General features: G+C 35.7%; 1 protein-coding gene across 2 annotated transcripts; it reads right to left on the reverse strand.

Moving 5' to 3' along the window:
* Nucleotides 1-170: 170 nt before the first annotated feature.
* Nucleotides 171-18,241, reverse strand: ahrrb (aryl-hydrocarbon receptor repressor b). 2 transcript variants are annotated; one of them, XM_052547722.1, is made up of 9 exons: nt 17,469-18,241; nt 17,171-17,282; nt 16,632-16,813; nt 4,729-4,826; nt 4,515-4,604; nt 2,980-3,085; nt 2,739-2,872; nt 2,373-2,545; nt 171-1,385 (listed from the first exon to the last, which is right to left on the reverse strand). In XM_052547722.1, the coding sequence occupies exons 2-9, from the start codon at nt 17,230-17,232 to the stop codon at nt 623-625; spliced, it is 1,608 nt and encodes a 535-aa protein (XP_052403682.1). In that variant the 5' UTR covers nt 17,233-17,282; nt 17,469-18,241; the 3' UTR covers nt 171-622. The 2 variants fall into 2 exon arrangements, with proteins under 2 accessions (XP_052403682.1, XP_052403681.1); XM_052547721.1 differs by having other exon boundaries at nt 171-1,496; nt 17,469-18,240.
* Between the last annotated feature and the right edge of the window lie 50 nt (nt 18,242-18,291).

Below are 18,291 nucleotides of genomic sequence, written 5' to 3' on the forward strand. Positions count from 1 at the left end.
ACAATACAAATAAATAAACAAATAAAAGTAAAAAAATATACATATTAATATGATTTTAACTGTAGCTTCATATAAAATGGGGGCCAAATGAATCAAGACAAATGTATTTATTTTTTAAAGCAAATGCATGTTTAAGCACTTTGAAAAATCTAAAATGCTAAATACACACATACATTTTCACATGAGAAATGATCTGGTCTGTATACATATTTTCCACATTAATATCACGTTGGATCACAATAAATCCAAAATCTGTACCCCAAAGAGACAAAACACCATCTCCAGAACCTGAGTATGTGTGTTTGATTAAACAGTCTAAAATAGCTTCTAACTAGTTTTAGTTTATGTCCAGAAGGAAATACCAGCGCTTGCAAGGCAGCAAACAGACTAAGTTTGTTTAGAATTTAGTGGAAAAATTTATTTTTTTGTCATCATGACTTGATTTCACGTGACAAAACACAATTCATCATGCAAATATGACAGTGGGTAGATCTTAGATTTCTAACATGTCAAAGCTATCGACAAAAAAAGTTTTCTATGTTAATCAGTTGGGCTGAATTAATTGCAGAATAAAGAACAAAAGGAAGAATATTAATACACCTTGCAAGCATGTGATCAGGGTTTACTGCATGTAAACATATGGGTTTGCTTTGTGTAGAACAGTGTTCATAGTGCAATTTGAAGTAATGTGTTGTTGCACATGCCCTTGACTAACATTCCCACAACAAGGTTGAGAGTCTTCAGGTTCTCGTTTGATCGTGTGCAGAAGGTTGTGACTCCTGAACTCACAAGTCAGCCGGATATCATGCTGCATGCAGCTTTTATGATCATTTGAAAATGCATATCCATCCTGACTGCTGATAGGAGCGTCAGAGTGATTCATGTCTTTGTTCAGGACACACTTAAGAGGTCTGCTGACTCCTGCACACAGATACTTGTGGTGTCTGTTGATGGGAGGACTGATGACAGCTTTTCCTCTTTGATATGAGGCACAAAAGTCATAATATTCAGCCTCGGTTTTCACCTGTGCATATTCAGGGCGCCAAAGCATCCCGTATACGTTACACCCGTTCTCAGAGTCTGAATCTTCTGTCTTAATGGCCACTTCGGGAATCATGTTAAAACATTCAGTCTGCATGTACCTTCTCTCTGCCTTCCTGTTGACACAATATCTCTCAAGCTTCTGCAATTCTGTGTTGCATCTGATTTGTGGAGTGCCAGAATGGCTATTCTTATAGACGCTTCCGGGCAGGTAGTTTTCATTGGGCCCCGTGCGTAAGGCAGCAGGACAGCGGGCATCCCAGGAAGGATCAACAGCTTGCAGTCTAGAAACACAGAAGTTGAGTGGCTTGTCCTGGGTTTTGCAGTCCTCTCCTCTGTATTTCCTGTTGGTCAGGGATGAACAGGAACAGTCATGACCAGAAGAGCTCGTCCAGTTAAGATGTAGCATGTCTTCACTGTCAAATGAGCCATGGGAAACTCGTTGTCTTTTATCACTGAAGATTGAAGTTAAACTGATTAAAATACAATATCTACACTCAAATTACATTACATTCAAATTACAATGTTTTAGGATACTACTATGACTTATAGTAGTAACTACTGTGAATAGTAAATAAATACCATGGTTTATCAACATGGTTATCATGCAGTACTGCTTAAAGTTTGGGGTCAGTAAGCTTTTTTTTTTTAATGTTTGCAAGTAGTCTCTTATGCTCAGTAAGGCTGCACTTATTTGATCAAAAATACAGTAAAAACAGCAATACTGTGAAATATCATTAAGTTTAAAATGACTTTTCTATTTAAATATATATTATAGAATGTAATTTATTTCTGTATGGCAAAGCTGAATTTTCAGCGTCATTACTCCAGTCTTCATTGTCACATGATCCTCCAGAAATCATTCTAATATGCTGATTTGCGGTAAAAAAAAAAAAAAAATCCTTATCAGTGTTGAAAACAATTGTCCAGCTTAAAATATTTTTTGGAATCCCCCCCCCCCCAAGACTCTTTGAAGAATAGAAAGTTCAAATGAACAGCATTTATTTGAAATAGAAATTTGTGTATAATTATTAATGTCCATATTGGCTCATATGGTCAGTTTAATGCATGCTTTCTGAATCAAATTATTTCTTATTATTTCTTATTAAAATTATTCCTAGCTTACTGACCTTAACTGAACTGTGCATTAAATAATGCGTGTTCTCAAAATCTTTCATGCAATTATTTTTTATTTACAATGAATAGGCTACTGTAAAAATCTGTCTCCAGGAAAGAAAGAAAAAAAGTATTCTTTTTGTAACTTTCAATTTCATAATGCTATACAAAAATGCAGATGAATAGACAGGCAGAATGCATATCTGCTGCCACACCTTTTGTGTTTGCTCTTCATCATCATACTCTTCATCTTGAGCTCCATGACGGAGGGCAGGACTAGAGGAACAGCCACACAGAAGAGAGCGAGCCGAGGTGGCAGCAGAGCTCCAGAGTCTGTCTTCCTCCGCTGACCCTGAAGGAACTTCAGACTGCCCTGAAACTGCATGTTCTACAGGACACAAGAGCAAATCGAAACAAGACAATCTCATTCCACATACTGTGTGGAAACGTACGTTTGTGAAGGTCAGTGCCTCCTAATTAAAGCTTCTCAACATTAATTAGATACATCAGATCATAATTTGAAAAAGATCATGAAACCACTAAATAAACCACTATATTTTTTGAGGGATTTCCTGACTGACCAGGAAGCCTGAGGTGCTGTCCAGCAGGCAGCGGACTCGAGCGACGAAGCACCTTGTGAGAAATGGAGACATTTCAGGAGGAACGCCGTCAAGCACTTCAGAAATATACAGATGGCCCATCACAACATCCTCATCTAGAAAACACACAAAAACAAGACATGGTTCAGAAACAGATGACTTAAGTTTGTAATGACCGATGTGTCATGCTTAAAAATAAATACAATAATAAATATCTACACACCAGTGTCTTGTTGGCCAGGGTTCATCGCCCAGTGGAGCTGGCTGTGAAACTCCTGTCGCTCCTCCACATGGATATAATCAAAGATCTTTTGATGCATCACGTCCGTCTGCCAGAAAAGAACACACACCAACATAAAACCAGTCTGTGTTTATTTCAGAAACACTCCAGCTCCCGCATCAGTGTGTTTTATGTTGTCTGCACTAACCTCAGTGAAAAATTGCTCTGAAGTCTATATAGTCTAATTCAGTTTTACATCAAACCACATCAGAAACATGACTGATCGAATTTTCATTGTGGAGCCTTTTCGGATTTTTTTAATTGCTGAAAAAACCTTTTTCAAAGGCATTTTAGACTTTGAGGTTCCTAGCAGAGAGTGGAATGAGTTCACAATCCATGCCATTATTATTGTGCGTTTGCTTCGGGTTACTATTAATAACCATTCAGATGGCAGAGCTGTGGCACAGAGCAGTGCATCACTTACATCTGACATATTAATAGCTGTTGTGCTTGTAACAACCTGTGTCTAAGTTCAACGTAGGTCATTTCCCTGTTATTATCATCTTATCTAATAAAAGCCAATAAAATCAAAACAATTAATTAAAAAAAGGTCAAATAAAATTGACAAAAAAATAAGCAACATACATATACACATACACAAAACATTAAAATGGATTATTTTAAATAAAATGTTAAATCAAATGTAAATGCAAAAAAAACTGACTTCCTTTGATCTGTGGTCTCATGTATAATGCACAGTATGCTTGAACCCACAAATCCCTTTTTTTCACAGCCCCATGTGTTTGTTGCGTGACAGCAGGGCTGCTTGCATGTGGACAGACGTGTCTCTACACTTTAGGAACAACAAAACAAAGGCCTGAAATACCAGCCCACATGACCATACCCGTTGTTCACAAACAACAAACTCTGCCAAAAATATTCAACCTTTCCTTTATTTTCCAGCGTGGGACATGCAAGACTTTTAACACACTTTCATGACTAACACACCCCAATGCCTTCTTAATTTCCAATCAAAATTTCCTTCTTGGAGGAGATGGTTTGTTTGCAGAGGAAGCCTGACTCTTTGAAGGCTGTGAAAAAGTCTTAAATTAACTGAGGGGTGAAAAGACGTAACTATTTTTACACATTATGGTTGAAGAGGCATTAAACACGATATCCTTCTGTGTTTTCCAGTCAAGCGCAGATGGCGTAAGTATTTCTTATAAAACCACACATGATTTTTGTTTAGATTTCTCTGATGAGACAGGAATTTTATTTGAGAGCTGTTTAAAAAGGTAAAATGAGTCACATACTGGATTTATATTTTATTTGTTTGGATTGTCACACATGAAAGTGAAATACACATACTACTACAATAACACCAGTGCAGTGAAATATAATCCCCTCTCCATAAATATATGACAAATAAACTCATTAAATTTGAGCATTTGAAAAAGTAACGGGATGTTTAGATGATAAACATTTCATTATTCATACAAGTTTTATTTGTTGATTAGAGGATGTTGTTTGAAGGTTACCTGATGAAATCCCAGGTAGTCAACGATGGTGGATGATGCATAGAAAATAACACCATCTGAGCTCACAATCAGCGCAAATCCAGGAAGAGACTACAAGATATGAAATGTGTGTCAAGTCACTAAAATTAACCACAAGGAAATCTATAATTTTTTTATTTTAAAACAAAATAATTTGAAGGAAACTTCCATCATAAACCCAAAACAAATCAGTCACCTTTAGGAGAAGATCACTCTCTATGACATGGGGCAGGATTTCTTTCTTGTGAGCCGATGTCAAGGCATCACTGCTGTGGTTTTCTTTCTCTTGGACCACTGTGAGGAACAAGAGCACAAAAGACAGAGGAGGAGATAAAGACAGATGTATGGATATAAAATAAATGTGACCCTCTCTGTGAAATCCAGGCTAGATTCTCAAAATCTAATTATGAGATGACAAACACCAAAGTTTCGAACAGTTTTTTTTTTTAAACAAAGATTTTTTAATAGGAAACCCCTCGGTCTCATTTAATCTAAAAAATGAAGAGAACCAGGACAGTTGCAATCAACAAAACCTGTTAATAAACCTTCTTCACTAAGCATCTGCTCTTAGTCAATCCATATCAGATGCATTTTCCCAATTTCACGATCGGTTTAGAAAGACTGAAGAATAGCAAAAAAATTAAAAAATAAAATAAAGGCAGCCCAAGTGCTCTTCATAAGTCGTGCTAATCTAAAATGAGCGAGATAAAAATCATATGAAATAAATCAATTTTTTTGTCTTCTTCAGTTAATTCTGTGGGGAACATCAATGCCAAACATCAAAGTGAACAAGATAACAACAAACAGACTGAGCAGATTTATTCAGCGATGTTTATACAACCCAAATATATCATGCACATTATCTGGATTTAAACCAGATTTGTTTTCTTAAAAGGCAGCCATTTTAATTTGACATAAAAACATTTATTCTTCTATCATTTTAAGCCGTAGATCTGAAGAGTACCGTCTTCTGGAAAAAAGAGGTTTCTCTTACTGCCATATATATATATTATCAGTATGCATTACTAACATATTGAGTGTAAACTATAATTTAATTCGAACTATTAAAATTAATATCACCTTATGGGACAATAAAACCCTCCCTACATCTACCCTAAACCTACCCGATACTTTACTTTTAACTTTTAGATTATTTTCTTCATTATTATTGGAAATACATGCCTTTCCAATGTCATGAGATTTGAAAAGGTATGACAAAATGCAGATTTCAAACCCTGGTGGATCACGTCAAAAACTACTGTGCAACTAGAGCAGCTACTGAAACAAAGTCTTCTGTTGTGCGTTCGAATCTCGGGCCTGCAATACCACGACTGAGGTGCACTTGAGCAAGGCATCCCCGGGCGCCGCAGCAAAAATGGCTGCCCACTGCTCCGGGTGTGTGTCCACAGTGTGTGTGTGTGTGCGCGCCCACTTTGGATGGGTTAAATGCAGAGCACGATTTCTGAGTATGGGTCACCATACTTGGCTGAATGTCACTTCACTTTACTGGAAGAATGCATGCTTTAAACTAGGGATGTCAACGATTAATCGATGATCGATTAATTGTCGATAAGAGATGCAATCGATTAAGGCTATCGATGGTCGGTTAACCGATTCAATGTTGGGCTGCGTGCGGCTCATGCGCACTCAACACGTGCGAGCGGCTGTGAGTGACGGTGACGATATATAAAAGCATCATCATTCATTCACAATGTACAAATTAAGCTTTTAATGTGATTTAAACTTTAAAGTACATTAAAATAGAAACAACATAAAAGTTCTTCAACATTAAATGCAATAGAAATGTAGTTACTAATCATTTCATCAGATGACTGTTTTATATCGTGCGCTTTGCAGGGCTGCGGGACACAGTGACAGGACAGGTAGTCTATTCATTCCTACAACTTGTTAATTCATTCCTACGAATTATTAATGTGGCAATTGTCCATGTTTCATTAATTTTATTCCCTAAATAACCCATGATTTAAGTGAAATAAGGGAACAAATTAATAAATCGAACGAATTCTTAATTCATGACATCTTTAATTTCCCTTCCCATTTTTACCACAGTAAGAGATGCGAAAACCGTTATTAAAAGCGAAAGATAATAAAATAAACCTGGGAAATTAGAGGGTTAGACTATGAAGATTTAGGAAAAGAAACAATGCCTAAATATACTGAATTTGTGGAAATTCGTGACCAACCGGCAAACCAGAACAAAGCCGCGTAAATGAAGACTATGGGGTCCAAAAAGCATGGTCGCGATGTAACATCTCCAGTTAACCTATTATTCCTCTAATAAACAAAGCTTTTATACCACACTTGTCATAATCAGATCTTATCATTTCTAAATAAATAATTGCTGGATTCAAAACAGCGATTAATAGGCGCTGTGACCGACACATTCCTGGAGCATTCAGTTTAAATAGACCGTATTATACCGGTCCTCTCTGCTGTTATGCCAAGGACGTTTTTGCTCATATGAAGAGGATCATCTTTTCCGTCTATATGCGAATGCGTGTTAAGTACAAGCCTAGTTTACATTATAAATAATAGTTTAACATTCAAATACATTGCGAATATGGAAACATTTCGATTTGTGCCGAATGAGACATGAGCAATAACCTCCAAATAAATCTAGCCAAAGCCGCGCTCGCTCATCCTCGTCTGCACGCATGCACTGTCACGATCTAATGCGCTGTATGCCGGATTTTAAAAAATCTGACATTTTCTAGGACAGAATCCAGCAGGATCAAATTAATGTGAGCAACTGTGTTTTGGTGCAGCAGCGCCGATGTAGTTCACTTAATGTGCAGCGCAGTCACACGCGCTCCACATTTCGGATAATTTTATACAATAATGTCAGTTGAAAACATCGCAATTGTGCTTTAAAATACAACAACGAGCACCACAAAACCATTTAAAGAGGCACGTTCAGCGTTCTCCGTGCGGGATTGGAAACTGTCAACAAAGTAAAATGACCTCAAAAGTATGGCGCAATCTCTTCATTTTATCAAATGATCATAATCGCATCTATTCATTTTATAATCCTGCTACTAGCATTTTATTCAGACTAAAACCTCTTTAATTCAAGTGAGAAAGCGTTTTGTGTGTGTGTGTGGCTTTTGCACATCCTGTCATACCGCTGACTGCGTGCCTGCAATAGACACATTTTGCAGTATTATGGTTAACGATTAATCGATTAATTGATCGTTAATTTAAACGACGATCGATCATGGAAATAATCGAAATTTGACATCCCTACTTTAAACAGTTCATTGCCGTTCTAATCTTATTAATACTGTGCACTGTAACGCACACACATAGGTTACAGACAGTAGCTCATGCACAGAATCATTCAGAGTGGAAATGTATCGTCAACACTGTTCTGTGATTTCTCAAAATAGCTTAGGAACTGAAAGGTATACATTTCTTAACTAAATCCCACAGCTTCACTACTAGTAGAGAGACACTGCCAGGCATAATTAATTCACACACACAACAGAGACAAGCATAAATCTGTTAGAAATATAATGACCCAAAGAGCTGTTATAGAAGCAATAACCATGTGGGCAGCGCGGTGTCAAATGCCAGCCGTGCACAAAGTTTTAAGTTTTAGCTCCAGACTTATTTGTTAATTAACAATGTCATCAGCATCTAGTCTTTCGACATGTGTACCTTTCAGAGTTGCTAAACTGTAACTTCTTATGTCTGACTATAGACCAAACCTAAATATATTATCATTCACACACACTTAAATCAAACCTGTGCTCAATAACATGAGGGAAATCTCCATCATCTCTCTCTAAAGACTCATTCTAAGTTCATTCACTTCATGTCTGCTGCCAAACAAGCCCAGATCTACAGGTGGATGGGCTACTTTTCACAAAATGTCTGTCCACAGGCAGCCATTTCACCGCAGAGTTGTTTTGATGAGGGGATGGAAATAAAAACCAGATCTGCTCTTGACAATTGAGGTTAGATTTACGAGCAGATGTGTGTTTGTACGCAGTGACTCAACAGACTCACTCTTTCTTTTTCTCTGTACTTTGTACCTTGCTAAATGTCTTTAACATAAAAATCTTAATTTTAACATAAAATAGTACAGGATTTACCCTCACTACCTTGACCCAGAACACTAGACCCCACTGACTTTCACTGACCAAATCCCTGTAATTGTCATGGAGTGACAAAAACCTCATGAATATGAACTAGGTTGTACACAAACAATTTATCACAATCTTTAAAATACTGTATTGCTTTCGAGATCATGTCTGAAGTAGAGTATTTGCCTAACCTCAAGTCAAAGTGTGCTGTAAACAATAATATTCAGTTTAGAAATGCCCCCCCAAAAAATAAATCCATTCTCAGTGTTTAAACAAAGGATTCACAAATACTACAAAAATAAACTGGAGAAGTCATTCTATGAACCCACTCCTGCCCTTGAAAACCTTAAAAACGTATTTTTGTAATTCATAATAAAACTTTGACCCTGATAAGCACTTTGTAAAAGTATAATCAAGAACTTAAATCTCTCAAAAATACAGCAAAGTGTGATTGCATCATATAATAATTGCTGTTAATAGTGTTCATCGTCTGGTTGACTACGTCTTGTATTAATTTTACACAAAAACTGACAGTCACCACTGATAAGATGCATAACTACTAAATATTGTAGAAACTTAATTTTCTGTAAATTTGCTTTGCAATGATTTGTATCGTAAAGTGCGCTATACAAATAAACTTGAATGGAATATCTCAGGCCCATCACATGTGCAAAAGAAACATGACTTCATGGACACACAATTTATAAAATGAATAGTTCTGGTTTATTCTCTTCTAAAAATAAATGCACACACAAATCATACTTCATTTTTTCTAGCATTTTCCTTTCTTTGCTAATGTTCAATAGATCCAAAAAAGAAAACCTTAAAAAGAACAGAATTCTGTACAGTAGCCCCCCTAACCGATGCAAAATCATTGTTGCTGTGTAAGGAATGTAGCAATCGGGTGCATTTAGTTACCTACAATGTGAAGGATACAGGAGGAGGAGAAGGAAGTATTAATAGACTCAAGTGCTCTGATGGACAGATCATTAGATCATTTTCACTAACGTCTCTGAGGTCAGGCTCTGGTGAACTACAAGTCATGCAAACCCAGCTTTACTACAGGCTCTTAAAGAGCCAGAGCTTCCTTTAAAAACAAATAAACTGCCCGGAATAATAGAGTGACCACACATACATCCACATCTATCACAGTTGCATTCACGTCTTGCACAAAAGAAGCTGCAACTTTGAAAAAAACATATCTCCAGAATTTATGGCCTTTTTTCCCCATCCCACTGCAACTTTTTTTATTTATTTATTTTTTTAAACATACTCTGTGTGATTGGCTTTCGCCCTTTGTATTAAACTATGCATGCATGCTGTTTTGTTTACTGTTGTTTAATTAAGGAACTTTATAATTGGTTTATAAACATTATGCACTTTTTATTTAATCTTATGCTTTGAATAAATATGCATTAATATATTTTGCTCGATGCGCCCTATCGTCACCTTAGGAGAGAAGCCAAAAGCTTTTCTTCACCTTAACTGAAATTATGCATTTTAAATTTGAATATATTTCAAATTATGATCATATTTAAGTAAAAAAAAAAAAAAACACAATTTTGTTTTTCAGCCATTTTGACAGCCCTAAACACAAACATAAACAGACCACTGAGCATGCACATGCACTCTGATGGCACATTATTTCACATCACTAGCACGATTGACAACGGCTTTCCAACTGAACTTGGGTTACCCTGAAGTGGGGTCAGCATGTGTGTTCTGTGAGAGAACCTGAGTTTGGAAACAGTCTTCTCCACATGAGATCATGCATCAGTCTGCATGCACACAGCTTGGTTTATGGTATTTATCTTGTTTCACATGACTGTTATTATAAATTCAGTTTTATTGAGCATTGCAAATGGATTTGAAAACTTTTCCCAGGAAGCTTCACAATCCCTAAATGGTATTTATAATAAATAACACACAGCACAAACAAATAAAATAAAAAAAGTGTCATCTATTTAGTGACTGATAGTCAGTCTCCAAGCTGCACAACAAGCATAAAAAAAAAATTGAAAGGAAGGAGGAAAGAGGGGACTGAATGTGTTGCAAGGAGAAAATAAAGGATTTGCACAAAGTCTCACTATATTAGGCGAACATTATTACAGTTGTCACGCAACAGAACACTCCTTTATAATGTATCTGGGTCATTTTTACAAGTTGTTTGCACGACATTGTGTGCAAAGGAACCGCCTTCCGGTTGCCAACAAACACGGAGCCCATAAATGTTCTTACTGGAGGTTTTGATGTCGACAATAAATATCTCAGCTCTTTAGAAGCAGCTTTTTATGCATTTTGTTGCTAACAAAGAGTTGTTTGAATCATTAGGCTGACAGAATACATAATACTACTGTATCATTTTAAGGGAATTAAAACACATTTAGATCATATACACAAACAGAAAACAATCTTTTTTTGGAATCAATTTTACTCTGTAATGGCAAGTAAATTTCTAAATATATTTAAGTTGAAAGACGGAAATAGTTTTTTTCCCCATGTAAAACACTCCAATAATCTTTGAAAACAGATTTTTTTTGCTGTGTATACACAGCTAAGATCAGGGATTTCTCATGCAAGGGAAGAGGAAAATCCTCTGTCCCATGCTAAAACAGATGTTTGGAGACTCACGCACTTGCATAATGCTGGACGCTTGGATCATTTATCAGTTTCTAGCACACATTCTTACATGATGAAAACAAACAGAAGAATGTTTCCAGGACAGAGACGCAAGATGGAATTTTCCTGATTTGCACGCAAGAGGAATTTGCCAAGGAGGGTCTGGCGACTGCCAAGCGTCTGCTTGACTGAGTTCACTGGGGAGAATTTTAACATGATACTGGACTCTCAGTGTGGAAGAGCACCAGAGCCAACATCATTCCCTTGTGAAGAACAATCACCCTGCTGCTGTCAGCTTCAATTGATGACAAATTCATCAATATTACATTTCTACATTATTAAAATGATACCTCTTTTCAAGAGTTTCCAAATGTCATAAGCAATGTCTTAAACTGTGCTCAGTTTTGCCAATATACTAAAGTCAGAGATCTTGAAATGAACTCTGACATGTCTCAAATTCTTCCAAAACTGAATTATATGATCCATGTAATAAAACTGTCAATAATTAAAAAAAAAAAAAAGATTATTTTGTCCAAAAGGGAGACTAAAGACGTTAGGTGTTATTATAAAGCACCACAAATATTTTCAACATTGATAAAAAAAGTTTCTTGAAATCAGCATATTAGAATGATTTCTGAAGGATCATGTGACATTGAAGACTGAAAATTCAGCTTCACATCACAGGAATAATTAACATTTCAAAATCTTTAGCAGGTGCTTTTATCCAAAGTGACTTGCATGAGGATTTAATAACAATATAAGTTTAACTTGATTTTTAACCAAATACAGCCTTAGTAAGCATAAGAGGCTCATAAAAAAAAAAAAAAGACTTCAAACTGTAGTGTACAGTTTCTAGCTCTACAGACAGTCATGCAGAACCATTTTTTGTGCCAAAGGAAAAAAAAAGTGTCTTAGAAAAAGTTAGTATTTAAATAAAACAACAAAGCACTCAAGCTATGAAAGAAAAAATAATTTGGGGTTGAACATAATATATCTTTGGAACCCACTTAGGTGATGATGCATTCAAATGAGGACAAATTTAAAAACCTTACGGAACATAATATTTATTAAATTCGCTTAAAATGCGAAAATAAATAAAACCCACAAAGTGCTTATTTCTTGAGAAAAACTGTAGATTTAGGATCTTAGGTTGGTCTGTTACTGGAAAAACTGAAAATGTTAAAAGCACTCAATCAAGTAGTTATCAAACGGCCACATGTGGCCACTAAAAGTGGATTGTGAATGGTCTAAACAGAAGCACCAAAGCTGATCTGCATCTTCCCCCCTTAGTGCTTTTCTCAAGGACGGGGAATTTGCCAGGCTGCAGTCACGCAAACGCTCCGCAGGAGCCAGTGGGGCATTCATTACCCATAACCCCCTTCTCTTCAACATCCCACACACACACACTCACTCACTCGAACTCAATTACTCCCTGATGTGCAGTTTAAGCTGTTATTCACACACTGCAACTAACTCTAAAAGTACATTACGGAAACAGTCATGCTTAAAATGGTCCTTAAGTTGAGTAAGCTCACGTTTTAGACTCAAACGAAATGCTTCTTCATCAAACATGGATCTTACACTGTAAGAAAATTACAAACCCGATTCCAAAAAAGTTGGGACACTGCACAAATTGTGAGTAAAAAAGGAATGGAATAATTTACAAATCTCATAAACGTATATTTTATTCAACATATCAAATGTTGAAAGGGAGACATTTTGAAGTGTCACGCCAAATATTGGCACATTTTGGATTTCATGAGAGCTACACATTGCAAAAAACTTGGGACAGGTAGCAATAAGAGCCCGGAAAATGTACATATAATGAACAGCTGGAGGACAAATTTCAAACTTATTAGGTCAATTGGCAACATGATTGGATATAAAAGGAACCTCTCGGAGTGGCAGTGTCTCTCTGAAGTCAAGATGGGCAGAGGATCACCTATTCCCCCAATGCTGGGGTGGAAAATAGTGGAGCAATATCAGAAAGGAGTTACTCGGAGAAAAATTGCAAAGAGTTTGAAGTTATTATCTTCTACAGTGCATAATATCCAAAGATTCAGAGAATCTGGAACTATCTCTTTGTTTAAACATTTGATGTGTTATCTATGTTGTGTTCTGAATAAAATATAGAAATTTGAAACTTCCACATCATTGCATTCTGTTTTTATTCACAATTTGTACAGTGCCCCAACTTTTTTGAAATCGAGCTAGTAATATTTAATTAAAACAGATAATGTTGTGGCATAAAATTGCTAGTACATTTCCATAAAGTTCCAGAAAAAAACTATTAAATTGACAAGCTATGTTGGGTATTATTTTAATAATAGTATTTCAACATTTCAGCATGTCTCATCTTTTAAAGTTTAAAAGGTGGCTATAGATAATAATACTCGCCAGACTGATATACCATATGCGCATGTGTGTGTGTTTTATATATATTAGAATTCTACTAATAATAACAATATAAAATGCACTAATGATTAACGAGCTGCTGCATTAATGAATATTAATCAGGTTGTGTGTGTGTACGCTAGTATTGCTTTGCTGAAATCAAAACAGGGTTGATAATAGGTAAGCGCCAGCCATTGAGATTGACGTTTGCGCATTAGTTCTGCTTTAGTTCATGGTAAGTCAAATACAGGTCCATTGAGATGAACTGAAAAAGATCACAGATCTCTTGACAGAATTAAACTCTGAAGCGATCCGTCATAGTGTTCGACGAGTAAAAATATATCTGTGCTAAACTTATACTTGCCGTCCAACTCACACACTGGCGAGTTAAATCTGAGAATTTATTAGCCAGTGGTTAATATTAGATAATTTAGTCACCCAGAGTGAAGATTTAGACACATCTGGAAGTGATTTACACGCAAATGTAAAGGGTATTATTGAAAAACAGCTTGATCAAGATGATCATTAGGCATCAATGCATGCTGGTGTATTAAGATGCTCTTTAAACCAGTTCAGAGCAGATGCGCGTCTAATAGTAGTGTTGCCACTAACACGATCTGCTGCAAACTTTAAGCAATGATCTTGGCAAACAGAAGCACTGCACACAGTGGATCTCTGCTTTCATTACACTCTTGGTGACTTCACTTTGACAATTAAAATGTCTGCAGCACAAACTGTGCAGGTTGTTACAAACTTAAGTATAATACTTGAGGTTAGTGGTTTGTTTAAATTACTAATCCTATGTATGAGCAGTAATGATGTTTGCATTGGCAAGCACTAAATGAGCAATACGTTTCATCCTGAAGGGAAATAAAGAAAAGCTTTTGAGGTTAGTTTATACCCTCCACATCCTGAGGAGCCCGGAAATGTGTTGGAATTAATCTGGCCAAGCGACAATCAAAATGATTTGATTATAATTGTATGGAACAAGCCTCTAAAAATGGTGTATGGCCAACAAAGGCCTTTCACATGGTTTCTCGCTGTGTTTTAAGACTTGTAGTGGAGAATGAAAACACAATGTGTTAGGATCAGACACGGCTTCAGCCATGCACAATCAATCTGCTCAGTAACTCGGGGAGAAAAATTAGGAGAATTAGCTACTTATGCTTTGTCACTGATGTAAACCTAAATAGTTAGTTCACCCAGAAATTAAAATTCTGTTATCCTTCACTCACCCTCATGTCATTCTAAACCCTGAGCATTACTGTGGAACATAAATTAATCAATATTCTTCAAAATAAATGGTTTTAAGAATTTAATTTATTCATAATTGCTTCTATTGTTTTTGAATTATGTTGTAAACTTGAAGGTGTATTGCTGAATGTACTGACAATCATTTATGGTAAACTAAAATATACTTTTATTAGTTTAATAACTAACGTCACTTCTATTGAAACTGTCACATTTAAATATATTTTAATTACACATTTGTAATGATGAAATATAGAAAAATAAGAATATAGAGCTTAAATGTAGCAGGTCTGATCTTTAGAAATATTTCTATTTTTATATTTAAATCCGTAACTTGAATCTCATCACTGTCTTGGAGAAACAACAGACACGGGAAAAGTGAAGATTTTTCTTTCCTACAGACAAAGACTTCAACAAAGAACGAGAAAGAGTTGAATAAGTAAGGTTCTGGTAAATGAGACGTCAAAATTATTTGAATTATTAAAGTTTTTAGTTTAACCATTCTACCAGTAGCAAAGGTGACAAATTCATATAAAAATGAATCTTTCAATGAACCCCTTTTTGATGACATTCCAGCTCACATTTTAACTTCAAACCCTACACGAATTTCTGACATACTTCACTGCCTTGTCAATAATTTATGGCTTGAAAGGTGACAGAAAATGAGATCAGACCAAAAACGCAAATGGCCTTGAGAAGATGAATACATTAAAATGCTGATGTTTGAACGTGATACATGTATCAATCTTATACGAACTGAAAGATCAAGGCTGACACAAACCAAGATCCATGAAGGTTCAAGTTCTTCAGGGTCGGATCATGCATTATAAATGACTGTATTCATGACAGTTATAAATTTCACCATCTAAAGTGGGTTGTGTAAAATCAACCTAAAATCTCAAATACACAAACCTGTGCAAAGACAATAAATAAATAAATGTGACTTGACTTTAAATTATGAATAGCATGGCAATCTACGATCTCAAAAAAAAAGCTTTGCCAACACTGCATATTGCATACGATGCTGGGCGCATAATGTTCCTTCCTTTTTGGTTGCTAAAGGTTGTTTTTATTACTCTCCATTACTTTGTTATGAGTTCAATTACATTTGAGAGATGCCCACCTGCCAGCACACAGCCCAAACACTGCCAGCTATCCTCACAACAGTAACACTGATCCGTTTGGACACTTTCACAACAAACAGCATGTGAGTGCAGGAGGGCAATCTCTTCATTACATTAAGCTACACATGGACCTCTCTTTATATGGCTTCTCCTGAAATAAATCCAATTATTCTACATGGCAGAAGAACTGCATGTGTATTTACAAGCATGTTTGGCCAGCTTTCTCCCAAACTACAATAAAAGCTATTTTTAAAGTGAACTAATTTATTTTTAAAGTGGTGCTGCTTTGTATTATAAATGATTTAACATGCATACAACTAAGAATATGAGCTAAAATGTGAGGGAGGAAAAAAGCAAGAGAAGGAAATGTTTTCCATAAACTTTAGCAAATTAAATCTATATTTATACACTCCATATAAAAATGTAAATGCGACAGAACGTTCTACTAATTTATCCCAAAACAAAACACACAAAAAGACAAATCAAATTGTATGGATATGTTTGAGTCAGTTAACCAACATCAAGTTTATTTTAAACTGTTCAAATCACTTTTGGGAGCCAATGTATGAAGTGCTGTAATTCAGTTTTAGCAGGAAAGTTCTTACCTTGAAAGAAGCTCTTCACCCGCAGGAAGCTGACGCTGAGCCTCAGCACTGAGAGTTTGTCCAGTTTGGAGATGACATCTGCACTGAAGGGCAGCAGACTCGCCAACCGGTCCAGTTCAGCATTCAGACGGTCGCGATGACGCTTGGATGGATTCGATTTCTGACCTGCTTTCTCTGGTTTTCTGAATATATAAACCATATCACAAAACTGTGTGACATCCAGAGGACTAAATGCTACAGAAACATGACAATTATATAATTATTATTACCACCAACACAAATGATAATAGAAATAACATTATACATATTTATTATCAGTAGTGCCTTTTCTATGCGTTTTTATTATGTGTATTAACACTCCCAATAAAACCATAATCGTAAAAAAATGTAAAAAAAACCTCAAAATGTATGTAACGACTTGAATTAAAATAACTTCATGAAAAAAAAAAAAACTTGATTTATTATCAATGTCAACAATGTCTCTCATTGGTTTGGTTATTTGCATTGATGTTTTGCTATTAAACTGTTAAATACTCAACTGTTTCTGCACAGGTTTTCTCCTTTTCCTTCCAGCATACAGACAGTCTCCAGGAGGAATCATTGTTCACTTCTCCAAATACTAGCTCAACACGAAGATGCTGTTTTTGGTTTCTGGCAAACAGTATTAAACGTGGGAAAAAATCAAATAAATACAGAAGGAAACAGAATAAGGAGGTGTGGAAGAGTAACAACAAATTCATACGCAATAAAAATCTAATAAAATAATTTTTTACACATCGACTCAAGGATGGACAAGTTCTGTAGTTAACAAATACTGAACATACAAGTGAAACTCACCAAAATACACATCCAGCTGATGATAATGGTTGAAGTAACTTAAGATAATGGTTTGAAACGAAGGCGAATCATCCTGAGGGTCAATAAGATGGAATAAACTCCTGATATGACAGAGACATCCAGCTCGCGCTGATGTTTTATAGCGCGTTTCAGGTGGCGGATCTTAGCACGCGCATCCTCACGCGAACATTACGCACGACGCAGGCACAGCGCAAGCGACGCGAACAAAATATAACTTTCTGCTAAACTGGGCAGCAAACCTGTACAGCAAAAGAACAAACATTTTCGACTTATTTCAACTTTACTTTATTAAAATTCTATTATGATACTATACAAAACATACTCGCGCCATTTAAAAACAATATTTTACAGCAAGTTTTGTTAATTACAATTTTACACACCTAAATATTATTTTCTATATAGAGCTCAATTCAAGGATTCTGCATTCAAGCTTTAAATTAAATTTCGATTTTTGTTTTTTAACAAGCCTATTATTTTAACAAAGAACTAACAAAACATCTCTTTAAGTGTAAGGGCAATTTTAGTTGATTGGAAACAAATGGGTCAGCATGGACATCATTTTAGATGACTATGAAAACAAATGTTGCGATTTGCAAAATAAAGATCATCAACATACTTCGTGATAAATTTTATAAACATAACTTCGCTTTGAGTAATTTGCAATCTTTGATAGGTCTCAGCCGTTTTCTTTAAAATTTTACAACAAAATTACAACCATACAATTTACAATTAAAAAACATAATATTACATATACATATATATATACACATATATATATATATATATATATATAGAAAAAAAA

The sequence above is a fragment of the Carassius gibelio genome, chromosome B2 (assembly GCF_023724105.1).
Source record: "Carassius gibelio isolate Cgi1373 ecotype wild population from Czech Republic chromosome B2, carGib1.2-hapl.c, whole genome shotgun sequence".
In the NCBI taxonomy this organism is placed as follows: domain Eukaryota; kingdom Metazoa; phylum Chordata; class Actinopteri; order Cypriniformes; family Cyprinidae; genus Carassius; species Carassius gibelio.